Genomic DNA, 27,240 nt, shown 5'->3' with positions numbered 1-27,240 from the left:
TTGGACAGCATCCATGTATTTGGACAATGGGAACTCAGCCTCAGCAGGGAGCCTGCAGACATCAACAATGGGTGCAATTATGAGGAATAAACATGGGAATATATGCTCTGAAAAAGAACGCTTTCCTCGCAGCACTGCTGTGAAAAATAGCAGAACAGAAAGGAACCAATTCTGTTTCACCTAATTGCTCTCCATAAATCATCTCTTGGCAGCAAGCTCGGCTGGTCCACCAAAGGGCCAATTAAAGCAAGCGGAGGCTGAGCGTTGTCTGTACTCAGGGCTGTGTTTTGTATTACAGAAACTGTAATTTGTTCCAAGAGGGTGGCACCTCTTCCCTTTCCAAGTAGAGAGGAATATCCATGCCTGTCTGGCTCTGAGCCTTGCCCGTTATTCCTTCAGAGCATCCACGGAGCATTGACTGGTGTCCTCTCCAGCACAGCGTTTTACTGTCCAACATGAGATACGATGCTGCAAGTAAAAGCTGGGTGGTGGAAGAAGCACAGCGACAGAAAAACAAGGTAGTGAAACCTGGAAATCAGTGGCAAGTACATATGTATTTTTTTTAAAAATCCTGTGTTGCAATGCACATAGAACTCCTTTGATGCACAGCCCATTAAAATCCCTCCTCAGGGTAACATTTTCTGATGCTTTCCATGGGTTTGCCCTGCTGCTGGCTACCTGTCCTGCTCCGAGCCCTCCCCGCTAGCTACCACCGCCCTTCCTGCACACACCCAGCCCTTGCCCGGTGGCCGGACCCTGCTGGCAGAGCAGCCCAGCCCGGGCCACCCCTTGGCTCTGCTCTGCCTCCTGCGCGTCATCCATCGAGGACACCACCTGCCTGCTGGGATGGCCCCGCCGCCGGCCATGCCGGGCTGCGCTCCTACCTGTGAGAAACGGTGGTTACACGCCGTCGTGAGCCTCTGGTTTCCCTCCCAGGGCTCGTCATGGGTGCTGCCTGCCTCACAGTCACCCCCGGCCCAGCGGCAGCCTCCCACCCGGCCCGTGCCCGCCGGGAGCGGCACCCGGCCCCACGCACGCCCTTCCCCGCCCGGCTGAGCGGCTGGCGTGGCTGGGGCCGGCCGCTCGCCTTCCCTGTTTGCTCTCAGGGTGTTGGTCTCTGCTGCTGTTCGGAGCAGCCAGGAGGTTGGTATCTCACCGCGGTTCAAGGAGGCGCAACAAAGGAGGGCTGGAGGACGCCATCGGCTTCCCCGTAGCACGCTCCTTTCCTCCCCCTTTTCCTTCACAAGGCACGAGAGGTATTTTTCCCCCTCTTCTTCTTCATCCTGTTCCTCCCTCTTCTGCCCCTCACTGCCTGCTCATCCTCGGCTCCCTGGGATCTCTCTCCGGCAGGCAGGCGGGAGCCATGCCCTACGTGTACCAGGACTCGAAGCCACGGCCAGCCGCGCTGCCCGGGGCCGCGCGTGCCACCCACAGCTCGGGGAAGGCTTACGAGGAGCTGAAGCAGGAGTGCCTGCGCAGGGGGATCCTCTTTGAGGACCCCGACTTCCCCGCCTCCAACTCTTCTCTCTTCTTCAGTGAAAAGCCACCTGTTCCTTTCGTCTGGAAGAGGCCCGGGGTGAGTACGCCATTGTGTTGAGGAGGGTCAGCCTTCCTCTCTGTTTGTCCTGCCAAAAGTTAGACGTGGCGGTACTTTGGGATGGCACCAAACGCGTGGCGTGTTCAAGGAGATGCGGAGGCGAAGTGTGGGAGGGAACCCTTCCCACCTCAGGGGCAGCAGCGCAGGGTCGGGATGTCACCCACAAAGGGCTCCAGCTGTGGGACGAGAGGGCTGGAAGGCTTCACCCCAGTCTTCAGATGTAGCATGCTCAATAGCCACACTTTGTGCATGTATATTTACGTGCATGCACAAACAACTTGTAATCGGCCTTCTCTCTTACGTTATTGACAAACAAAAGCAATGTTAAGATGAAAACAAGAGGACATGTAAGAAATTAAGGGTAAAATACATTATGATGATGTTCTAACTATGTAAAAATCAAACGCCATTAATGTAAGAAATTAATGGTTAAGCTTAACTTTAAAATTCAAACCTTTTAACTTTTAGAGACTCATATACTAACTTGCTCACTTCCATCATGAAACACTGAGAGATTACGAATACATGCCATGGTCACTGAGCCATTCAGCAGTAGCCAAGGGCTTGATGAGTATCTCTTAATGCATCTTGCATAACGATCATTAATAACACAGAAAGAGCCTGAAGCTTCACTAAAAACATGCTCTCAGATCACAAACCCAACGTCACTCCAGGTTTTTTCTCCCCACTTAGCTCTGTAACTAATAACCACAGAAAATCTGTGGATATATTTCATTTCTTTGCTAATGACTGACGTTTGTTCTCTTTTTCTTTATAGCCTGAAAGCTTCTCCTTTAGCAGAGAAGTTTCCTTTGGTGATAGCGATACCAAGAGAGAAAAAGAACAAAATAGGCTTAAAGATGGGTTTAAATTTTGGCTTAACTTAATCCACAATGACAGGCGTTCAAATGCCTCAGCATCAGTTAATGTAGAGCAGAGCAGAATTAAATCTATTACTCCTGTATGAGTTTCAGCTATGAAAAATAGGAGATCCCTGCACACGGTAAGCACAGCCCCTGCAGGCACTTCTGCCTGCCTTGCCTGCCTGTGCCCCAAAACCCAGGTGGGCTGTAGAGCTGCCCCCAGGCACAGGATGGGGCTGTGGGGCTGAGATGCTTTTGATGCGGTGGCTCTGGAATGCTGTGTAGCATCAAAAATGCAAGTGCCTGTGACACTAAAACACATGGAACGGTTTTCCTTTGGCCAGCTGTTAGGTGCTAGTTTATCTTTTTCCCCATCTGGGGCTTCACAATAGTTAAACTTGCTGCAAAATATGATCAGGAGCGTCCGAGAGCTTGTGTGTCCTTGTACATGGTACCCAGGGACAGCAAAGAGCGATCTGTCTGTTGTAGTTGTCACTCTCTTCTTCAGGATCTTCGTACGCTGAACTGGAAACATTTCTAGGATGAGTCAGTTACTTGATACAGGTCCTGCCTTTACACTCCAATTCCTACTGTGCGAAAAGGTGAACTTTTGTGAGCTGCACAGCAAGAAATAAAGCTCAGGGGAGGCTGAGAGGATGTGTAAGGACAGGGTTTTAGTCATACTCTTCTCTGGCTCCTCAGCATTGAAGCTAAATTAGTTTCATCTCCATTGCCCATCAGGAACAGCAGCAAAATAGAGGCTCTGTAACACCACTTCAAGTTAACGCTGTTACTTTGCAAATGGGATATAGACCTGTAGCATGTGCCAGGTTAGTTGCCAAAGCTCAGTTGGCGAAGCCGTGGTGCTGGAGAGGGTGAGCAGAAGAGCATGGCCTCTGTGTAAGGTCTCTGTGTTCAAACTGCTTTTCACAGTGACTGGTTTTTACTGCCTCTGCTACCAATGTTTTACAGTAGCTCGGATGAAGTGCAGCACGATACACATGGGTAATTGCAGGGCCAAATAACATTAGTCTTCAGATTTACACCCTGTTAGAGTTTAATCTGTAGTAATGAGAGTAGAGAAGGTTTTCTTATTATTTTGACATGCATATACCCGTATGTGTACTCATATGTACCCAGTGTGAACAAGACCCTCAGCTAACCCTAATCTGTAAACCGCCCACTGCAATCAGTGAGCTACATGGATCTGCACCAGATGGGTAGCTCGCCTTCTACATATATCTTAAATGCTCTAAGATCAGAAAGATATTTAACGATTTTGTTTAGCAATACCTTTTCGCTACAAATTAAACCTTTGAGACGGTACCTTTTAAAAATTTTAGAATAATCTGAAGAAAAGATGACCCTTTTCTTGTTGTATTTCCCACCTTCCCTTCCCTTCCCTTCCCCTTCCCCTTCCCCTTTCCATTTCCATTTCATTTTCCTCCTTCTTAATTTATCTAAATCCAACTGCTGGGATAATTTGAACAGCACAGTGTCTGGTAAAGTTAGACATATAAGTTGAAGAATGAAAAGAAAAAAAAAAAAGGGGAAAGACAAAATATGTTTTACCAGTGCCAAATGAGTCTATGGTCTACAGGAGGAAGTAAGAACGAAATTCTCCTAATATGAACAGCTGCTAGCAGCTGGTATGACAGGTATTGTATGCCGGAACCAGGCAGAGAAATGTAATCACAGCCTCACCCTCAGCCTTTCTTAGGTGTCCATATACCCCCTCTACCAATGTGGGACAGAGACACAGGGGATGCAGTTTATTTTCTTTTAAGTCTAAAGAAACACAGCTTTGATGTAGCATCAGGAGAGTCACGGATCGCCTTGTTTCATCTTTCTGAGGTTTGCATGTTCCTGCTTCTAAGCAATGTCCTTGTGCAGGCAAATCCTTGAATTACTGTATGCTGTGTGTGAGCGCAAGATTCAGCTCTGGGTTTTGTCCTTTAACATGCTGAAAACCCTGATACACGCTGTTATACCATCCAGTCTGAAAATCTCTTTAAAATTAATAATATTTTTGCAACATCCACTCAAAAACTGTCGAGTGTGGTTTTCTTTTGTGTAGCAGAGAACGTGGCACAGGTTCGGTCAAAATCCTTTCAATTCCTTTTTATTGAGTTTTTAATTATTATTTTTGTTTACTTTAGACATAGGAGATTGAAAATATTTTTTCCATGTGTCCATTGTAGAGCTGTGTAATAAGCAATGAGCCATGAATCTAATGTTCAGACCCACGTCAGTGGAAAGGGTTTTTATCTTGTCCCTTGTTAACACATGGAGTTTCTTGGTAACAGCTAAATGCAGTTCTTGCCGTGAGAATCTTGTTCTCCAGGAGCAGTGATGCTGAAACAAGGCACACTATTAAAGATCAGCTATTTTATCAGCCATTGTTATATTTGCGTCTAAAGGGAATAAGCTGCGTTTTTTATTGTTCACGTCCAGTTCCAACAAGACTGTGTGTATTTAACAAGCAGGCAGGCCAGGTAAGGAGGAGCTACTGTTTGATTTCCCTCTGGGGACACGACTGCTGCAGTGCCTTCTCCCTAGGGTACCTGTGGCTGAGGCACAAACTGGCCGCCACCTCCTCCCCAGCAAAGGCAAACAAAAAATACGCAAACCAGCTTCCTCCTGTGTATTGCCTCTGCAGGGTGAGCTTTGCAGGAGCAGGCTGGTTCATTGAGGAGTCCTGGCTCCAGCAGCGGCCAGCAGCAGATGCTTCAGCAATAAGTGAAGGAAGCTGAACAAAACTATCAATGTCCTGCCCTGATGGCCTCAAAAAATGCAGTGATATGAACCAAAAGCAACTCAGTTTCCTTCTAGGCAAATGCAGGGATTAAATGACTGAATGTGTTCTTCTGTTTTTCCCCTCTCTTTAACGTTCTTTTTTCTTCCAAGCTTCTGCTGCTTAGACGGAAGGGTCTGCTTCAGGCCATAGGGTCTGCAATAACGTATCAGGGCAGACTGATCAGCTACAAGCATATTCCTCTAGTAATATATTAGATACCCTCCTCCTCCTTTTTCCGTTCAGTTCAATCAATTAAATGCAATTTACAGTTCATGGGAAAGGGGAGAAAAGAGGGGAATTCCAGTGACATTTATAGGTTTACCACTGTAGTTTTTCTATCTGGCTGTGGTACTAGTAATTGAACCAAAACAGTCAAATGAATGCTTGACAATTGCTTTAATGCCACACTGAGCACCAGTCCCTCTGACCTCTGAGCACACAAGGGTGGGTAGTGTTAGCTCCTCCTCAAAACTAACTTGGTAAAACAAACAAGGCTGGAATCTACGTTTGCTGTTTGCTTATTTGAGGAGGAAATGGTCTTATGGTTGTCAGACACTGCATGTGCCAGGTATTGCCTGCAGATAAATAAAGGGCTTAATAGTGCATTTAAAGGGAAATTGTCAATTTTAGTTTTTCCAGCCATCGAGGCGGGGGGAAATACAAATGAAAAAAAACTTTAGCCAGGGTTGTATCCTAACATTGAGACTCTGGACCAGGACATGCAATGATATTTTAACGATTGCCTACAGATGAATAAAGAATACCAGCCTTTCATTAGCAGCCAACTAATTATGAAAAAATTAGGATAGTTGATTCTTTAATTGCTCTACATTATAATTAATGAGCAAAGATTCCTCACCTAGTTTTTTGTGGTGACTATGCTGCTGCAGGATAACATAGCTGATGTGGCACCCACTGTGCTGGACTCAGAGTGGTGGCAGTATTTTCCTGGCATGTTTAAAGTCATTTCTGTATCTCTCTCCCACTCCCTCAGGACATTGTCCAAGACCCCAAATTTATCATTGGAGGAGCTACAAGAACTGACATTTGCCAAGGGGATCTTGGTGAGTGATTCCCCTCGAGTGGACACATTCATGCCTACACCACATGAGGAGCAGCAGGAATATCCTCACACATGAGGGGATGTTGTCCCTCCTAAACTGGTGGGAGCAGTGAAGCTGAAGATACTGCCCATGCTCACCTTTCCCACAGACACCTCTTTGGTAGCAGCCTCCCACCCGTGTCAGGGACCATCCTAGTGCAGTGGGATTCGAGGTCAGGGCAGGATCCCCACACAAGGGTACTGTGAGCCCAAGGGAGCCTTTTGTCCACCAGCACCTCAAACTGCGACACAATCTGACCTGGCTGGGCAGGGATACACTTCCTGGGGACACACGGGCTGTCTTTTGGATTTCAGGAGGGATGGCAACTAACTGCCATAGTATCTCATCTGGCCTCTACACCACTTTCTTCTCCTCCTTAAGGGAAGAAAATTAAGGTTTTTTTCCCTCTTCTCAATTCACAGGTGACTGCTGGCTATTAGCAGCCATAGCTTCTCTCACACTGAATGAAAAAACATTAGCAAGAGTGGTGCCTCTAAATCAAGATTTTGGGCCGGATTATGCTGGAATATTTCACTTTCAGGTAAGATGAACATCTGACATAGCATGAACACATTCCTGAGCAGTTGGTCATTACATGTCATGGTCTATTTTACAATGGGGTTGCCAGTTATTACAGGGGAAATATTGAAAAAATAGGGATTGCTGAGCTTGTTCGTGTTTTGAGGAACATCCTAGAGGGCTACATCGGCCTCCCACAGGCACATGCATAGCCACTTCTGCTCTGTAAAGAGATATATGGCTTTAGAAATCATTTCACATTCTCCTGGGCACACAAACCCCACTTAGGATATAAAGTCTCAAAGGAGTTGGACTGGGATCTGTAATACATGTAATATGTGTGTGTCTTAAAGGTGTCTTGAGTCACGTGGTGATCGCTTGTGTAGCTACATGAATGATGTTATCCAGACAAGGAGCTACAGTACAGCTCTACACTTTTAGTCTTAGTCTTTTCTTAAGATAGATTACCCGTCCTTCAGAGCAGCCTAGCATGGTATAGTGGGAACGAGTGATTTCCATGTGACTTCTAATCAAGCATATGATTGTCACTAACAAACAGAAGTGCTGGGACGACAGAATCCTATGCTCAGGAAATGACATGCTGTCAGCAAACTCATGCCCCATCCTTTCTAAATAGTTTTGGCAGCACAACGAGTGGCTGGATGTTGTGATCGATGACCGATTACCCACCTTCAAAGGCCGCTTGGTTTTCCTGCACTCAGCTGAACACAACGAATTTTGGAGTGCCTTACTGGAGAAAGCCTATGCCAAGTAAGTCACACTGTGCATACATGATTTGCTATTCGTACATACATTATTCACAGTTTGTACATAAATTATTCACAACTTAAGTGAACAGCTTCTATCCAGTATTTTTTGCTGATGGTGGTGGGGTTTTTTGCATTTGCTGCTGCCCTGATCTACAGATGTTATGTCTATCTCTTGTGAGCTGGTCCAGCTTCCAGCACATCATTAGATACAACCCTAGCTGATAGCAAAAGAGTTAGATCAAAGCCTCAATCCTGCCATTTGTGTCTCTGCTGAGACTTCAACTGATGGTTCTGGCTAACTCTGTATTTTTAAATGATTTGGCAGGTAGCAAGCCACTGACAGGCAGTGATATTCAGTCCTTGCCAACCTGACAACTGGCTCTAAAGAAAGAAAAGCCCCAGGCTTTAAGGACATGGAGAAATTAATGAATTAAAATGCAGTTAACAAGGAAGCAAAATGATCCCAATACTTCTCCTATATATCCTAGGTCCATTCTGGGGTACTTCTTTTGACTTCAGTGCCATTGTTGCAATTTTACGTCCATGTGAGAAAGCTGTCAAGCATGGGTATCTTCGAAGCTTTGAAAGCATGTCTTACGGTCAGCATGTGTTTTCCAGGCTGAACGGCAGCTACGAGGCTCTGAAAGGAGGCAGTACAATGGAAGCCATGGAGGATTTCACTGGGGGTGTAGGAGAAATGTATGAGGTTAAAAAGGCTCCTGACAATTTCTATGAAATCCTGGAGAAAGCTCTGAAAAGATGCTCAATGGTGGGCTGCTCTATTGATGTAAGTAAGAAATTGGGTCTGAATTTCTCAGTCTAGTTTCGTGGTTTCTGTGTTAAAAGACTTACCTCTAAAGATTGGTTAAATTAATGATAAGCAGATGGATATGCACTTAATTCTGCAAATAATAGCTGCGAATTGATAGATATGTAATATTAACACAGTCCTTAATACAGTTGTTTAAAATGAAAGAAAAATATTAATCACTTTTCAGCGGGTGATGGCCACTCTATTTAACGCAGTAATGACGTGAGTATGAGCACTTGGTGAGAGTGAACACCGGTCACTTAACATTAAAATTGGCCACAGCTTTTTGAGGACTTACTGGTTCCAGAGACTACAAAATTGTTTTCTTTCAGCCCTGAATTCTGTAACAACATTTGTGGGGGACCTGGGCGATTCAAGACAATTTTCAGGATAGTGTGTTTGTTTGTAAACAGGGGCTGGGGCTTAGGGTACATCAGGTTTATCCCTGCAGAGACTGAAAGCTCCAGCTTTCCCAGAGAAAACGCTGCCAGTGTGTAGCACCTGCATAGGGTACTTACACTGCTCTGCCAGCATGTGTGATCCAGGGTAAAAGGAGCTACCCATGTGTCCTTGGCTTTCTGGTGGAAAATGCCTGAGCTGCCCAACGGCAAGAGTGAAATGCCGATTGCTGTTCCTTCCTGACTGTGCTCAGCAAGAAAGGCAGTTCGGAAACAAAAGTGTGCCAGGTTTCTCCACCAGAATGAGCAGCTGGAGGAAAGGGTTTCAGAGCAAATGAAAAATCTCACCAAGCACAAAATGTTACATTTTCCCTTTGGGCACTTGTAACAAAGGCAAAGGAAGCGCCCAGGCTGGGGGATAAAGAGAGAGGCTTTCATTTGCTCTCTGCCCAAAAGCCTCATCGTTGAACATTCGGCTGGGCTGAGGGAGACTTATTGTCTCAAACCCATTGCTTGCCTGACTGAAAGCAGGGCTTTTCCACAACCTCCTTCTTTTACTCAAGACTGTACCCTCAACTTTCTGTTTCAGTGTTTCCTGATTTGAGTTTCCCTTTCTCTCCTGATGAAGCTTTGCTGCTTGCAAAGACTAATTAAATATTTACGGACTAGAGAGAGTGTGATACTCAGCTAGCTGATGTATCTTCACTGCCATCACTGCTCCATCAATGTCTTTTTACAAGAAATTAGGCCATATCAACACCTGATCTCAGTCTGGGAGCACCTTTTCCCATCCCTTAGCTGACACAAACTACATTTGAATGGGACTTGAGATTAAGATCCTGGAAATGTAGATGGTATTGATACAAAATCACAGGGGCAGAGAAGGTGTTTCAGCCTGGAACCACTTTATTTTCCCCCTGAGTGAACAACACTAAAACAAAAATAAAAATCCTTTCCTCAAAGGGCACCATTGCATCATCACTGTCTGCATCAAGCAGACAGACGTGTTCCCTGTCCATAGTACTGGCTAGTCACTGACCTCCCACCGATGCTTGGGAGGGACCAAGTGGCACCACTTGTGATTTCACTCTGAAGAGATTCACATTTTTTTTCCATATTTCAGACCAGCAGTGCTGCCGAGTCAGAAGCCAAAACCCCCTTTGGCCTTATAAAGGGCCATGCTTACTCTGTGACTGGCATCGATGAGGTACGTTCAGCAGCACAGGGCAAGGAGATACCTGGGGAAAAGATAAGGGATCTTTCCCTGGCCTGAGGTGACAGGAAGAATTATCCTGGGGGAGTTATCCAAATTCCCATCCATCTTCCCCTCCCACATCTCCTGTAGCAGTCTACACCTTTTGGCCAGCTGTTACACCAGTTTGCCCAGGTTCTGCACACTGGATAAGTCCTGCTCCCCAACTACTGACACTTGGAACTTTATCTATTTCCTTCTTCCCTAGGTGAGCTACCGGGGCCGGCAAGTGCGGCTCATAAGGATAAGGAACCCCTGGGGACAAGTCGAGTGGAATGGCCCTTGGAGTGACAAGTACGTGGAAAAATTATATTTTTTGAGTGATTTTTTTTTTGTTTATTTTTGCAAGCCTGTTGCTGTAGTACTTGTAACACAACATCCATACTTTGTCCTACTGTAGATAAGGTGGTAACTGATACTGTGTTACCCCCTCTAAGTAGCTTATGAGTCTCTAGTTGCATTTACTGTTCTGGGTTTCTAAACCAGGAATAGACAGGAACCTTACAGCTTATGTATGATCATTAAACGATACCCTCTCCATGTGGTACCCACCAAAGTTGTGGAAGGACCCAAAATCACAACAGGATTGGTCTGAAAAGCAGTTTTTACTACCAAAGGTAAACAAAGTGCAAATAACATGAAATAAAAAAAAAATAGTAAAAAACTATAAACTAAAAAACAACGCTACATTCCCCTCCAACATACACTTTTCAATATACTTTTGCACATATGCATGGCTTAATTTTTTTTCACTTTCTTCTGCTAAGTTTTTTAATTCACACAGATGTAGAGGAGAGGAGCCATAACCTACCTGGTCCTTTAAAATTGCTGAGACATGTAGTCATCTGTAGGACTACTTTGAATGTTCCTGTCCTTAGCATGACTCAGGAATAAATGAAATATTTCCACATCAGCTCTGATCCTTTGTTATCTTGAAAAAGAAAAATGTGGATAATTGGCATATATAATGAGTGAATAAATCTAAAAAGAACAGAGAGGTTAAGATCAGGACAGGCATCTGGCAGTTCATGCTGTTTATTGAAAAGGCTGTCTCTGCAAAGCAGAGCTCTGATTCTGCACTTGGGAGGTTTTCTGGAACTCCAGAGGAAGAGAGGCTCGCAGGTCAATACAGGAATCTGTATTAACATTTTGCATTGGTTGCTGGAATTTAAAACTTGAACACAAGGTGCCTGCTATTCCTTGTTTATTATGTCGGATTGGAAATGCATTTCCAGTTTTTCAAAAAAGCTTTAGCAGGTTTTTGGTTTTGACCTGCTACAGTTGTAGTTGTAAGGATGAACAAAAACGAGGCAAAAGCTGTACCTGGAATGCCAGTCACTCTAGCAAATCTTTCTGTACAGGGGAAGGAGCCTATTCAGTTCCCATTGACTCAATTTTGAAGAAACATCTGGCCCAAAATTACTGACAAACATAAAAGATGAGATGATGCTACAGATGGAAAGCAGATTTAAGGAGGGGAGTGACTTACTAAAATCTTGAGGTTTGCCAACAGCCCTGTTATACCCAACCTCAACGCTTGACAGCAGTCCCAACCCTGAGTGCAGGCAATAACTCATGCAGGACCATACTGCAGCAGCTTCGGGATCTCTGGCCTGGTGCTGCTTCCAGCTACGTTAGTTGGGTCTCTGCGACCATGAGTGACAGCAGGATTTGGGAAACCTCTTAAGTGCATCTGTGTTTGTGTGAGCCACTCAAATAACACACATCTAGAAGAACAGCCTGCTCCTGTGTCCAGCCAGTTGTTCTGAGCCAGGGAAAAATTAATTGCCACACACCTGTAGTAAAGATTGGTTTTGTTTTCTCACAGCTCTCCAGAGTGGCATTCAGTCAGCCTATCAGAGCAGAGACGCCTGTCTCAGGCAGCGCTGGATGATGGCGAGTTCTGGTAAGCCACAGGTTTTTGAAGTGTTTGGCTCTAGTCAGAAATCAAGGCACAAGTGGCCGAAACGAGCAATCAGGAAGAAGTTTCTGTGTAAGGAAATGCTCAGTTTCTGCCTGGGAGAGGGCGGGTAGAATGCTCACTAGGTTTTCTTTGTGTTTTGTATGTGCCCATGTCTATTTTAATAACAAAAAATGTTTTAAAAGTCAGCTTAGTTAATGGCATCAGCATATTTGAAATGCTGTGTGTCTCCCATGAATGTAACACCCTTTAAATCCTTCCCATGAACAAAGGCAGGCTCTACAGAAGGGAGGACTGTATTGTACTATATAACGCCTTCAGGGTTGATGCTGGGCATACACTGAAAGGGAAGGGAGTCCTGAGAAGCAATACTACTTGTTACAGAAAGTAAAAGAACACCAAGATAGGTGTGAAATTATGGATAATTTTAAGAAAAGATGAAATGAAATGGAAAACAAAAAGTAGTGAAAATTGCTTTAGAATTGTGAAGTGTTCTTCATGCGAAATTCACGATCTCAGAGCAGATGTCTGACTTGCACATGATCCCCCCCTATATCAACCATACTGATGATGTGTATGGTCACATTTTCTAGGGCCAAATGCTCATCTCTTTTTCACAGAGGTAAATCTAGAGAGGTATGCAGTGCAGATATTCCAGATTTTTCCTGCAAGTTAAACTTTAGGCCTGAAAAGTGATTTGAGATAGACGATGCAGCACTTTAAGTCACATAAAATTATTTGTCCCAAACTTAAATAGCTCTGGAGGGAAGTAGATCCAGTGGCTGATCCATTACTTTATTGTTTTTACACAGGATATTTTGAATTATTTTGCTATTGACATTGCAAATTCAGTAGGGCATTTACAGTTTTTCCAAAAAGCTTTTGTGGGTTTTTTGGTTTTTTTTGTCTGTTTTTGACCTGGCTACAGCTGGAGCTTATGGGGTGAATGAAAAGGAGGCAATGACTTCACCTGGAACCCAAGTATCCAGCAAGTCTCTCAATACAGGGCATGACTTAAAGCATGACTGCGTAATGGAGGTACAAGTGTGAAAGTAGGCATCAAATGAGCAATGAAATTAATTAAAAAGTCATCTGTCCAACAGAGCTAAGCTGATAGTTAAGTAAGTCCTCGGAAAGCCAATAAAAATTAATGAGGGTAAGCATAACCAAACAAATATTGGCCTTCCTCATCCAGCATCTCAGCCATTCAGAGCAGAAACAAAAGCCATTGGGAACAAAATTTCTGCTGAAGGGGTTAAGTGGACAAAAATCACATGTAGAAAATAAGAAATGCTTCCAAAACAAGTCAGGCAAGTTTGATAACATCTAAACCTTCCACCCAGCCCATCGGACTTACTTTTCCTAATGCCTTTTGACTTCTGTGTACTTCTCTAAGGAGTGTTTGCCTCTGCTCCCCTCCAAGGCACACCTTGACGGTTTCCCCATCAGGCTTCACATACAGACTTTGCATGAGCAATCATGTGATGTTTCCCTAAAGATATTAGAATGGTCAGATGACAAAACAGATGAACATAGCTGCTTCTCTCCAGCTTTCAGATGGCTCCTATTGTGGTTCTTGCTGATGCAGTTTGGTAAAGGAGATGGCAAACGAGTTATATTCCTGCTTCTGCAGCTGAGGACCTTCAGCTGGTCTATCCACCACTCCTGGTGATGACTTGGCTTGCCTCCCTGGAAAGCTAGGGTAATCTTTATAAGGTACTTTGAAACCTGCTGCTAGAAATAGTGAGTAGCAAAGGAATTAGGTCCTCAAGAGTTCAAAACATGTTCTCCATGACATGCATTATCTTTGGGCTTAGCAAATAACATAAGGTGCAATAGGGCTCTTCTTGTTGACCACAACTGACTTCTACTGAAGTAGACCAAATAGTAAGTTTACAGTCAACGAGCTCTTTGTATGTCATTTCTTAACGAGTCTGGAAGCTGAAAGGGAGCCCAGGACACCTACTAGGGGACACTCAGGAACAACTTCTGTAACTGTGCTGCAGGTTTTGGACCCAGCTTATTCCATGTGCTGACTGCATACAAAGCAATGGTCATTTCTCCTACACAGGCTCATTTCTGTTTAATGAAAGAGAAGAGGAAAAAGAAAAGCAGCTCAAAACCATCCATATTGTGACATTTGCTTCCTCCTTCCCATGGCCATGTCTATGTGTCCACCTTGGGTATAAAATATATGTAGTGCAATCTACATGACTCAATAGCAGGCAGCAGAGTCTATACCACCTTCAAGGGCAGGTTGGAGTCACTACTCAAGTCCAAACACACTTTTTGTCTCTTGTGTTTGGTGTATGTTTTGCTAGGACAAGGTCCCAGGCACCCATAGAGGGGAAGGTGGGCAACTTGAGCCTAGGCACCTTACAGAGCCCCAAATGTGGCTTCAGCTGTAGTGTGGACAAGCCAATCATACCATGGCTGGGCTAGTCCATCACCATGTGTCCCCTTTAGTAGCTGTCATGTGGCTGGCATTGAACACACAGCTGATTTGTAGGCAAGCTTGGCTCCTGCACAGATGCCTGCCATCCTTCGGTTGGCTCTTTGGCAATACAGATGCAGCCATTAAGGCCAGGATGGTGTTGGTGAAATAACTCTTTCCAACGATAGATTTTGTGCCAGTGTCACTTCTTTTCATCTTATACTCAACTGTAACTGAATAAAATCAGCAGAGTTATAGTGTAAAAGAAAGATGTAAGAGGTGTCAGAATCAGAGAGTAACGTTGTTTGTGTTTTACTCTACAGTGAGTGAGAGCTAGTGTCTCCCCTGGTGTCCATAGGCATATCTCCATGGTCACTGAAACTATTCAGCACACGGGCTGGTGATCTGTCCCGGGGACTCTGGGAGTAAGTACTTCTGCTGGGCATCCTTCGCTGAAGTGAATGACTGCCTGTTCCTTGCCATGTCTTTCTCTCAGGATGAAATTTGAAGACTTCAAAGTGCATTTTGATAAAGTTGAGATCTGCAACCTGACTCCAGATGCCCTGGAAGACAACATTGCCCACAAGTGGGAGGTGACCATCCACCAGGGGAGCTGGGTCCGGGGGTCCACCGCAGGAGGATGTAGAAATTTTCTAGGTAAATAGATACTGCTTTGAAAATGAGAAGCAGGCACTGAAGTTTTTACCCACCCTCAGCCACCTCTCCTGTTACTCCATAGACAGAATTGTGGGTGCAGGCCAGGTCAGCTGAGTCTCAGCTAGCACAACTAGCCAAAGGGACAAATGTTCATATGGTCTCACTTGAGACTTTGCTGTAAGAGAGCTGCTTTCTTTGCTCTCGAGTTTGTTGGATCTGATTTGCCTCTCATTTACATTTGCATGAGCAGGACTAGTTCCAAATAAGTCACTTAAACTGCAGCAGTAAGTGTAAAATGAGACAAAAATCCATCTCAGCCAACATGTTTGTGAGGCTCTGAAGTAGCATCAAGGATCTGAAGTGTGTAACTCCAGACTGGCACCAGCACTATGGGATCATTGTAGCGATGTACTTTTAACAAAATTCCATCTGACAACTTTATTTAAACCATGGTAACTCAATAAAATATCAGGCCTACATTTTTTTTTCTGCACTTAGCTCCAGGAAGGACTTTGGGATTTGGCTTATTTTCTGCAGAGCTTAGTGGAAAGAAGTATGACAGCTAATGGAAAAACTAAATTTGAGCAAAACCTCAGCTTAATTGTCCTTTTTGTCTTCTTTTTTTTTTTTTAGTAGTTGTAGTGGTGGTATTATTATTCTGAGGCAAGAAACTCTCTGGTGTTCTTCACATTGGCAGACACTTTCTGGACAAATCCACAAATCAAGCTGCATTTGACAGAGACAGACGATGGGCAAGACGACTGCACGTTCATAGCAGCGCTGATGCAAAAGGATCGCCGTAAGCTCAAGAAGCTTGGTGCTGAAATGCTAACCATCGGCTACTCTATTTATGAGGTGCTCCGTTGCTTTTACAGTGCAGTAGCTACGCTATTAGTATTGTAATCTTCCTCTGGGTTTGTACCCCTGCCAGTCATCACGCATTTTTAGGGCCCTTACCCTCAAAATAATCTTCTCAGTTACATCAAGCCCCATAGAGAATTTTGACATGATTGGCATGGAGTCCTCTCAGAGGAGGATTTGGGAATCCCTACGGGGCCATGGGTTCCTAGGATAGGCTCGTTGACCCCATGATTCTGTTATCCCCTGCCTGGCTCCCCGGGACAGGGGATGCTGCTTCTTATGAGCCTCTTTGAAGCACATCACACACAGGAATGCCTGCCCCTGAGTGAGGCTGGGATTGGCAAATCTGTTATCACTGCTCTGTGATACCCTGCCTGGGATGGTGAGATTTAATGGCAGGGAATGTTTAAGTGGGAAGGCAATGTTCCAGAGTTCTCTTAGACTGCCTGCTGGGTGGGAAAGGACCACCGGTAACAGATTCTTGCCATGGAGGAGCTAAGTTGCTGCAAGCACCTGGGTGAAGGGATGAGAGTCAGGGCCACAGCTGGGGAAGAGGCTTGTTCAAGGCAGAGTTTGGCTCTGTTTGGGATGGGGGCAGGGAGGATGGCTCCCTGCACACCACGGCAAGTGCAGCACTGCCTTCATTTCTCCCCTTAGAGCCCTGGCAGAGATGGACACTTGGGCAAAGACTTCTTCAGGTACCACCCCTCCAAGGCCAGGAGCAAAACCTACATTAACTTAAGGGAAGTATCGAACAGATTCAAGCTGCCACCAGGCGATTATGTTCTTGTTCCTACCACTTTTGAGCCGCACCAGGAGGCAGATTTCTGCCTGAGGATTTTCTCCGAGAAGAAGGCCATCACTGAGTAAGTCAGCAGCGAGTTCCAGGCCCTCCAGCACTTGCCCACATGTGAGGCCAGTGGCTCCATGGGAGGATCTGGCTGCCAGGTGCCCAGTGCTATAGCAGAGCCCTAGCATGGGAAGCTCCTGGTGTTTTTTTTTTTTTCTTTACATTTGACTATTTTTGCTAAACCTGACGGTTTTTTGGAGAGGAGTTTAGAAAGTGAGGAAATAGAATTTGCCATGCTGAATCCTCTGGAATCTTGATAAAGAAGAGTTGCTAGCTGCCTGATACTGTTCAGTACTCTGTGAATACTGCAGTGTTTGTTTCCTCTCAATGTTTGTCGAAATGACAACTTTGTATTTAAAAAGGGGTATTAAAGAAAAAAATGTGTGCACAATGACTAAAGAATAAGACGAATTCTTTAGCAGACAGCATAAACAGCTGTCCTCTCCCTCAGTTCTGCTTAAAGTCTGTTTTAAGGGTTTATATCAAAATCTAAGCAGTGTAAAAATCTGATTGTCTGATGAGTTTTGCCTAAACTTGACCTGTTCAGCAAAAAATGCAGTTTTATCATTCAGCTCTGGAAAATGTAATGAGCAAGCTCCTACCCCAAGCAGATGTTGCGTATCTTCAGATACTGAATGAGGTTTTGTTTTCCCCAGGGATCTGGATGAAAATGTTGCCATTGATCTCCCTGAGGTAAGTCCACAGAGTCAAAATAGCAAAAGAATAGCTCAGCAGAAGCTGGCACACACTGCTTTTACCGTCTTTGACTAAAACACATTCATTACACAGGAATGTCACACAATTGCCAGCTTTGTGTACGTGACTGAAACAGTCAGTTCTGCTGAATATGGTAAAAGAGCTGTAACAATCAAAATCATAATCGTTACGCTTCTGCATCCGCTTCAAGGCAATCGGCATCAGACGGCACTGGAGGCAGCTATCAGGGAGGGACTTGGCCATCCACGTGTTTTAAAACTCTATTTATTGTGAAAAAGTAAGAGGCAAGAGAATGTCCACAGACATTAATTTTGCATACAAATATCTTTATTTTACTTATCAATACCCACAGGGCTTGAGAGGGAATGCTTGATACATGTGTGCGTGCCTACGGAAATGATTAAATTAATTTTGTTTCTGAATGGTCTGGTCTGCCTGCTGAGCACTAATTGCAGCTGAGTCTGAGTCAGCTCCTGTTTAAGTGTACCCCTGCAAATAAGCCGTTGATTGTGGTGTGCATCCCCACGGAAACAAGCTAAGCCAAGATCTCATGTGTCCCTCTTTAGTAAAATTCTCCTCCAGGGAACATCTAACAAGTGTGTTTCCATTTCTGGGATCTGAGGGCCATGCTCGGTAGCAAAGTAAATCTATTCACCGTCTCAGTATCATTAAGAGACTGCATCCAAACTTGAGCAGATGGAAGTGAGGAACATGCATACAGTCAAAAAAAGTGTAAGTGGCCAAGCAGTGTCACCCAGGCCACTCCAGTGACAGTACACTAAACATCCATGTGGTATCTTCTGTGGGTAGAGAAAACAGAGCCTGATTCTTTGCTTCCTGTGCTGTGCTGTTGTCTTCTTTTTCCCCCTTTTTTTTTGCACAAGAACTGCTGTCTGTTCACATTGTCACCCCAGCTATAGCAGTGGCTCTACACTATTGCATCCCTCTGTTCATCAGTGTAGACTGAAACCTGGACTCTACACCCCTGAGTCTGCCTGAGACACTCAGCTGGCAGCCAGCTGAAAGTGCTTCCAGGCTCAGGATGGCTCTGGGTAATGTGCTGAAGAGTGGCCACCTCTGGCTGGTGCTCTCAAGAAGAGCTAGAGATCCTTGGATGATGCCTCTGGAAAGAGTTCAGTAGAGCTGTGGTTGTTCAAGGACCGGGGAAGCAGAGTGCTGCAGGGATGGGATGAAAGGAGAGGTGCTTTCCAGGATGGGTGATCTTGATTTTTCACATAGCCAAGGCAATGGCACAGTACAAAATTGCCCAGGTAAAACAAATGAGACAGTGAGACTCCTCTCAGACAGCTGGGTCGTTGGGATGCCACTGGTCTAGCAATGTTCAGGAGCATGTGTATCTTTATTTTAAGATGTACTACGGTGCCCTGATGCACAGAGAGTCTGTGTGCAGGAGAAATGTCATATTTTACAGTTCTTATCATGACTTGTGTGATTGATGTTGCAGCCTCCAAACCCAACTCCAAGCCCACAAGAAACTGAAGAAGAAAAGCAGTTCCGGGCACTGTTTGAGCAGATTTCAGGAAAGGTCAGTGAAAAACCCTTGTAGGTCATAGCAAGATGTAGAATGAGACACTTCTGCTCCCACCCAGGGCCAGGTGAAATGAAAATGACGTGTTTGGGGAGGAGTATGCTTAGTTGCAGTGTGTTGTTTGGGCACCAGATGTCACCATGCCTTATATCTAGATAGAGAAGGGTGCAGTTCTTGGTGAGCAAGCAGGAGGACCAAAGACAGAGCTCAAGCTCCTGAAGGAGCCTACCTGGTTCAGTGTCCAGCTGCAGTTTATTTTTCTTTGAATCAATGATTCCTGCTTGAGATCTTAGGCAGCTTTATGCACAGTAGCGCTCCTGTATTTTGCCAGCCCTTTGGTTTTTAGCCTTTTCTGGGGTTTGTATGGTTCGCTTTTCCTGCAATACAGTACAGATGGGTGATGTTTGTGTTTTCTGCAGTTTTTGGTATGTCTGATTACAGAAACATTCAAGTAACAGATGCTGCACTTTTTTTAATTTTTATTTTAGGACATGGAGATAGCTGCAGAAGAACTCGAATATGTTCTGAATGCTGTATTAAAAAAAAGTAAGTCCTGATAACCTCTAAGTTAAGGGCTGTAAAGCACTTTATAAAACCTGCCATTAAAATCACCTACAGATAGAGAAATAAAGGCTGTGTTACAACTCCTGCCTGGTGTCCTCCAGCCAACCGAGCTTGTGTCCTCAAGCTACAAGCTTGCCCTGCCTCCAGCATGATCCATGTCAGCACAGTGAGGCCAGCTCTCCATTGCGCTACGGCACTGCTGTGGAGAGACAGGCACTCTGCTGGGACCTGTAAGACCTGGACATAGTTCTTGACCCTGCTACAGGCCCTTTGTACAACAGGAAACCTGTGGCTCTCTGATCCTCATCTCCTGATTTACAAACCAAGGACAGTATTTCCTGTCATGTCTTCAGTAAATACCTCCTCTGTCTGGACTGTGACTTCTCTATAGCGAGGGCTGTCTTCATCTTTCAGTGCACAGGTCCTCCCACAATGAGGACTAAGAGCCAGCTATCTCTGCTGATGATATCCTGTTTTCTACTTTCAATTTATAAAAGGCAGATTTGCCCAATGATTTCTTTCTTCTTATTGTCTTTTTCCAGCAAAGAACATCAAATTCAAGAACTTAAGTCTAATTTCATGCCGAAATATAATTTCTCTTATGGATGTATCCTTTCAAATAAGACCTTGTGAGGCTAAATGAATACTGAATATATTTGTCCATAGCATTATCTGTCATAGATACCAGAGATGGATGCGGTAACATCATGGCAGAACACTATCCAAAGAAAAAAAAATGTGAAAGTTGTATGTTGATTTTTATTTTAGAAATTTAGGATTAAGAGCTTCAAGAGAGGCCATTTTCTACTGCAGACTTAGAGGCAGATGCTTTGATGCTGAGTGCTTTTAAAAATAATTTTCAGATTAATTCTGTATAGAACAGTGCATTTTTCAATCTGTGGTTTATTTGAAAATGGCCTAGAAGAGATAACTCAAGAGAAGTCTGTTGTCTGGAAGATTAAATTCACCAGATAGAGTTGTGCATGCAAGGTATGGGTCAGAAATGAAGGATCAGCAGACTGTTGAAAATTACCAATATCAAAGCTGTGGATTTTTTTGACAACCAGACTAAAAGCTAGAAAATCTGGTCTTTCAGCTAGATCCTGCAACTCCAGGAAGCAGACATGTGGGCGAGAGTTGTCTGTCCAAATTTAGGCACTTGTGCTGTAGGTGTCTACATCTAAGCTAGCTTTCAAGACTTCCTTTGTAGACAGCGAAAAGGATGGGGTAGTTATGCTTGTTCTGGATGCACCTAACCGTGAGGGATGCTAAACAACTACCCAGACATTAGGCGAGATGAATCACAGTCCTGGTACTTCCCCAACAGATTTGTCCTTTGCAATGTTCCGATGCCTGTTGAGTTTGCTTAGCATGACTTCTCCTCAGGTAGAGCTGTTTTTTGCAGTATGCTTTCCTGATAGACAATTTTGTTAGAAGTGAAACAAAACAGATACATTCCTAAGAAGGCAAGTATCTAACATTTGGTTTATGTCTTGCTTGTTCAGCTGAGAAGTTATTATATTTTGGTTTTGTTGCTCCAGTCCATGGCAGAGGTAACATCCTCTCAAACATTTCTAACAGAAAACTAAAACAGACAAAACTTTATCACGTTAAAGCTATGTCCATAATGTTAAAATTCAGTGCATATCAGTCATCTTTGCGTATGAAATGAGAAACAGGAGACCCGTCCTAAATTTCCTCCCTTAAAAACCAGGCTTCAGTAGAGAGCTGGTCCATGCTCACATCTCATCCTTACATGGTATTGGGACAGAGCCAGGGTCTGCACTCGACTCAGGAGCATGGCAGCAGTCCTAGGTTTACTATTTAGGATATAACTAAATAGTTTCCGTGATTTGCAGTGCTTCCAAGCAAATCTCTGCATAGTTTTGAATAAATGGGGAGACATCTCTTCCTCTGCTTTGGAAGCACAAAGAATGCAGACACAACCATCCCACTCTGAACACAGTATTTGGAGCACAATGGAGGAGCAAAATGACATGAATGCAAACTCAGGTCAATGCTGGCAGAGTCTCCTTTGTGTCATATGCCACCAAATTCCCTGGCTACAGTCACCATGCAGTGGTGCAGAGAGGGAGCAAAGTTCTACACGGCCCCAGAAGAAGAACCCATCTAGGTAAAAAGACAGACTTTTTGCAGGAGTGGTAACGTCCTTAGAATCTGTGGGTGCCTCCAATAATGTACCAGTGTCGGTGCTTAAACAATGGCAGGCTTTAGCTAGATCCCACTTGGCACGTTTTGACTTTTGTGAACGCTCGCTGACCTGGTGTCCACCTGAGCAAGGGCTTTGTCCTGGCAAGTAAGATGGAGAGGGGAATGGGCCCATACCTTATTTAATATTTCAGAGCAAGTGTCCCATCGTGCAAGTGAGCTGTGCCTGAGTGACATCAGTAACTCACTAAAGTAAGTATCAAGACCCTTCAGGCAGAGGGAAAGCCAGACAAATCTAATCATTGCCTCTCAGAACCGCTATACAAACTTTTCAGACCATAAGGATCAGATTTTGGCAGCCTCACCCCACAAATCCTATTATTTTTCGGTTGAGCCGTTGCAACGGAACCTGGTCTTTAGATAAAACTGCTGAATAGCACATCGGTTAACTAACTCCTTCGAGTATAGCAGCAATTTGTTTTAATCAGTATTAGGTGATTATTTAATTTTCTGGCTCATTTATAGCCCATTTACATCCAAAACTGTTCTTGCCTTAGAACAATCTGTCTGTCTTTCTCCTGTGGAGCCTGCATTGCTCAGCTGTGTTTTCATATCACATCATGTTCCCCAAGTATCACAGCCACAGCCATGACTGTAACTGCTTGAGCTGCACCTCGTGAGAAATCCCAATATCCATTTCAGCAGCTCCATAGGCTTTCCAGGCAACATTTTCTGCTTAAAGGAACAGCGCTGATACATTCAGACAGAATTTGGACCTTCATGTAACAACTCCTTTTCCTTAATTCAGATTACCAGACCAGCGGCAACGGGAAATTGGAATTTAGTGAGTTCAAAGTTTTCTGGGAAAGAATGAAGAAATGGATAGTAGGTGACATTATTCATTGCATTTATTTCTCTGTTTCATCAGCGATTTCCTGCATAGTTTATTATATATGCGCAGACAAAAATGGAGACAGGAGTGTTTACAAGTCACAAATTTTAACTCAAAACAAATGTTTTAAAAATATGGGGGCTGTTTTTGGATAGTCAAAGATATTCTTAGCTTTCCATGATACTAAATCATAATGGTTTTCTGCGAATAACAGAGATTTTTGTAAGCTAATCAACTATGTTTGGGATAAAGTATGCAATGGGCACTAATGAGCAAGCCAATCAAAATGAAACTTAAGGAGTTTCCTTTACTGCTAGTTGTACAGAAGAAAGTGATGATTCATGACTAGTAGAAAACAACCATTTCCTAAAGTCACTGAATTTTCGTTATTGATCTCTCAGGAGTCGACTGTACTGAAGTCTGGGAAAGCGTTGATCCTAATTTTAAACACATTTCCTTGCCACTGTATATGGCAGTAAGAATAAGCAGGCTTTCAGAATCAGGCCACAGACTGAATATTCAAATAAAGACATCATAATTATTTCCTCATGGTCATTAATAGTTTCTTCTGAATTCATGCTTCACCCAAGCATTCAAAATATGCAGTTTTCTGCTTCTTGTCTAGCCCATCAGAAACGGCAAACACTTTTTCTGGGTACTAATGCCACATCTCTTTCAACAAAGGACGCACTGTTTTTTAACAAGGGGGCTTGGGAAATCCTTGTATCTTGTAGGAAGATTTGTACTTATATTTGCTGGAAAATTTTAAGCTGAATGTTACGACAGCTCTAAATAACTCATATTGCAAGGGGCGGTCGTTTTTGTTGTCTCATTAAAAGGATGGAATTTAACTTCAGCTTAATAATTATTTAATATTTAGGTCAAAATTCAAACTATTTGTACCAGTTCTCTTGGTTGTACCATGAGGGTAGCTGTTTAGATCTTCTAAACCTACAAGAAAACGAGTAAGTGACAATCTTAACTTCAAGTTAAACAATTTATTTCTAGCTTTTTGAATTATAGAGAAAAACATAAAAAGAGATTCAGAGAATGCATCAGTTAAGAGTTAGAAGATAAAGAACAACACATCCTTCCCAGATAAAATCACTTTCTGAAAAATAATGGAATTTTTTATGAAGAGCAACTCATTGTTTTTGAATGCTTGGGTTTGGCTGTAGTTGTTTAAGTTTCACAACAGCCTGTTCATATGACAAAGACAACTGAGACCCAAATTTACTCCTCAGTTATGAAATCAGACTGGATCTAGACCAAAGTCTTGTCAGCTTTCTTAAATGCTTATGCTACGCAGTTAGAGATAAACATCTTGCCTTTCTATGCCATATCTGTGCTCCCTTTCCTATACAAATATTGAACTTTTCATCTGCTCCTTTCGTAACAGAATATCTTTCTTCAATTTGACTTTGATAAATCTGGCTCCATGTCCTCCTATGAGCTTCGCAGTGCTCTTAAAGCTGCAGGTAAGACAAACACTGCATTTTATCTGGGAAACCTGCCAGGCAGATCGGCTGTGGGTGAAAAGGGCTGCAAACAATTACCTAAGCCGGGTCCCCCTGAACAGAGAGGAGATCTAAACCCCAGAGGCGGTCCTGGACACTTAGAGAGGACACCGAGTAGACTAATTTTGTCAGTCAGAGAAATCTTTGCATTTTTATTGCGCTTTGTTAAACTCAATAGAGCTGCACATGTACAAGGTTAGACCCTGAAACAAACCACTTCAGAGTCCATCTCCAGTTAAGAATTGGAGGAACAGTGAGTAAGCAGTTTGTTATGAAGAGCAGTCAGTGCATTTGTATTTCATTACAAATTAGTTTTATTAAAGCACCTAGTTTTGCAGAAATCGCTCCAAATTTCAAGGAGACTGAATGGTCCCTCATACATTAAACAGTGCATGGACTAGAAACTGCAGCGACTGCAAAACTTCTTGTTCAGAGTTTTTTACTCATTGCAAGCTTCAAGAACTTTGTGGCCAGATCTCTTTCTGGATGGATGTGTGCCACAGAGTATCCTCTCATTAACTAGTTTTCAAGATTAGTTAGTAGAGATCTACACAGTCCTACCTGACCTATGAGGTTGTTCACTTTTCCTTTGTGCATGTGTCTTTGGGAAGGATACCGACTCAACAACTACCTGCTGCAACTGATTGTCCTCCGATACTCCAATGAACAGTTCCAGATTGAATTTGATGATTTTCTGAACTGCTTAGTTCGCTTAGAGAATGCAAGTCGTGAGTATCTTCTTCCTCTGGAATTTCTTCGCCTTTGAAAAAAAAAAGTTCCACTTTCGGCTGTTGTTGGGCATATTGCACAATATCTGAGATTAAATGTGTACACAGCAACAGAAAGGAGCTGTGTTTAGCGTTTGCTTTTAGGGTGGCTTTTCTCCTGTTAAATGAAAAATGTTCTACTGCTAATGGAAAATCTCCCCATGTGAATAGAGCCTGCTTCATAAACGGCAGCAACGTAGAAGGCATGTGAAGAATGCTGGCAAAGTTCGTATTAAAGCCTTTCTTGTGGCTCATCCGCGAGCTTAATTTGGGATCACAGAAGTTCAAGGTTCAAATATTGCTTGTGCCTCATGCAAAGAGATAATAGACATGTGCTTGGGCAGGTATCTCCTGTAACTTTTACATAAGTTGTCCACTTTTGGCTGAAGGTATGGTTCCTCGTACATCGAGGCACTGTAGGTCTCAGTTCATTTGTGTGCTGGATCACTCTTGTTCCAGAGCAGCAGTAGTAGAGATAGGGAAAGTGGTTAGATAAATCCTGAAGTGATCATTAGTGTGGCTCCAGATTCAAATCAAACACAACTCACTCTATGAGAAGCAAAATCAACTTTCTTGACTGTTTTTTTTCTTGTTTTGTTCTTCTCTTTACTTTCTGGTTTGATCTGTCGCTGTAGAAGTATTAAGCTACTGAGAGAGAAAAGCTGAATTGGCTTCATTTTGGAGTGTCATCCAAATCCAACCGTTTAGCACATCCAGGACACCCTCTTCCAGTCAAGTCCTGAAGTGGGACTTGCACCAACGCCTTAAGTCAGCAAGACTCTTACAAGGACTTTGTTTTGTCAGAACAGCTACTACCACCAAGCAGTCCTAAGCGATCCGCTTTTGCTCCAGGCCATTCATCTCCTTGGCACGGCCACCCATCATTGTGGGATGGGGAGCACATGTATGAATATGAATGAGATGTATTTATAGCAGCAGTGTCCTGTTTTTCATTTCAGGAGTATTCCAAGCACTGAGTGTGAAAAACAAGGAGTTCATTAACCTGAATATAGGCGAGGTACGAGCACAGCTTCATAAACACTGACAAAATGATGGGGCTTCTCTAGGGCTTTGTCCTCTTGTGAGAACCAGAGTATTTCTGCACAACGCTTCAGGTGACATCTATGTCCATGAGAGTATGGGGGACATCTGCCACAGGTTTCAGCAGCTCTGGGATTTTACAGCGCATGCACTGATTACATCTCCTCCACGCTATTTCCTTTCTTCCTTGCCCTGTTCCATATTGATGACTTCCCATCCCTCTTTTTAGATTCTCTGCTTTTTCCTTCCTTGGCTGTCAGCTCTCAGTGGGGCAAAGGGGAAGCAGCAGATGGGGATGGAAAGTCTTCATTCTCCCTGAATCCCCCAGGACTTTGGATCAGCCTCTTCTGTGCATGTCCATAACCTGCTTCTCTCACTGCTTAGCACAGACTTCTTATTTTCTTATGTTCTGTTTGTCTCCCTGTTGCCTACGTGGGTTGTCTTTTATTTTACGCTAACCCAAAGCTTCCTGGGGCAAGGCACAATGAATTCCCTGGCACAACAAATGTGGGAGCCTCTGTGGACTCCTGGGATGCAAAAAAAAATCACTGTCATTATCAGCATCTAGTGCTTGGAGAGCTCTGCATCCTTCCCTCCAAACACAGAAGTAAATGCTGGCTGAGGTCTCTGCTTAGTGACAGGACATAAAAGCCTAGTGAGCAAGGGTCCTCCTCTTCCCTGTTTGGGATAAACTCAGAGCAAGGCACTGCTTTTGCTCATCTCTCTCTCCTTTGCGGAAAGGGAGGGAGAGGGGGTGTGAAATAATTTATTGTAAAGTTGATCTTTTTTCCGATATTAGTTCATCAACTTGACTATGAACATCTGAAGAAGTCTGACTTGGATGCTGGGAGTCTCTTGCGACATTGCTGCCAAGATTTCTGCTGCAACAGCTGAGGTCCCCTTCACATGCAAACTTTACCAGGAGATTTCGTGTGGAGGAACATGCATGCTGCCCACCTTTTCTGTTCTCCAGCCCTGTTGATGAGTTCAACAGTCAGATCACGTTTTGTTTTTATTTTTTGGTAAAGCCTGATACTGGATTTGTTACTGCGAGAGGCATTTGGACGGGGCACATATGCCTCTCAAGCAGACTGAAACTGATGTCCCTGAGTGACCACAGGTTTTTATGAAATAGGATTGTGTTTAGTTTCAGTACAGCACAGACTACAGTCATTAAAAGTCTTTATTGCT

At 43.8% G+C, this 27,240-nt stretch overlaps 1 protein-coding gene across 3 annotated transcripts; it reads left to right on the top strand.

Moving 5' to 3' along the window:
* The first annotated feature begins 1,363 nt into the window (after positions 1-1,363).
* CAPN9 (calpain 9) lies at positions 1,364-26,875 on the top strand. Of its 3 annotated transcripts, XM_086627251.1 has the most exons (20): positions 1,364-1,576; positions 6,252-6,321; positions 6,783-6,901; positions 7,517-7,650; positions 8,268-8,436; positions 9,982-10,065; positions 10,319-10,404; positions 11,939-12,016; positions 14,962-15,122; positions 15,820-15,977; positions 16,641-16,849; positions 17,490-17,526; positions 19,016-19,096; positions 19,588-19,645; positions 20,206-20,270; positions 22,649-22,717; positions 24,124-24,202; positions 24,853-24,969; positions 25,968-26,026; positions 26,849-26,875. In XM_086627251.1, the coding sequence occupies exons 1-20, from the start codon at positions 1,364-1,366 to the stop codon at positions 26,873-26,875; spliced, it is 2,073 nt and encodes a 690-aa protein (XP_086483377.1). The 3 variants fall into 3 exon arrangements, with proteins under 3 accessions (XP_086483377.1, XP_086483385.1, XP_086483392.1); XM_086627259.1 differs by lacking the exon at positions 11,939-12,016; XM_086627266.1 differs by lacking the exons at positions 6,252-6,321; positions 6,783-6,901.
* Positions 26,876-27,240: the final 365 nt, after the last annotated feature.

The sequence above is a fragment of the Tauraco erythrolophus genome, chromosome 2 (assembly GCF_009769465.1).
Source record: "Tauraco erythrolophus isolate bTauEry1 chromosome 2, bTauEry1.pri, whole genome shotgun sequence".
NCBI lineage: Eukaryota > Metazoa > Chordata > Aves > Musophagiformes > Musophagidae > Tauraco > Tauraco erythrolophus.
The sequence above is the reverse complement of the archived record's forward strand: the minus strand, read 5'-3'. Positions and strand labels throughout refer to the sequence as shown.

What these genes read in the sequence shown, in the direction of transcription:
- CAPN9 (XM_086627251.1), top strand. Translation starts at nt 1,364, where the DNA reads ATGCCCTACGTGTACCAGGACTCGAAGCCACGGCCAGCCGCGCTGCCC. An exon ending in TCGTCTGGAAGAGGCCCGGG is followed by an intron (nt 1,577 to 6,251) that starts GTGAGTACGCCA and finishes CCACTCCCTCAG; the next exon opens with GACATTGTCCAAGACCCCAA. An exon ending in TCGCTTAGAGAATGCAAGTC is followed by an intron (nt 24,970 to 25,967) that starts GTGAGTATCTTC and finishes TTTTCATTTCAG; the next exon opens with GAGTATTCCAAGCACTGAGT.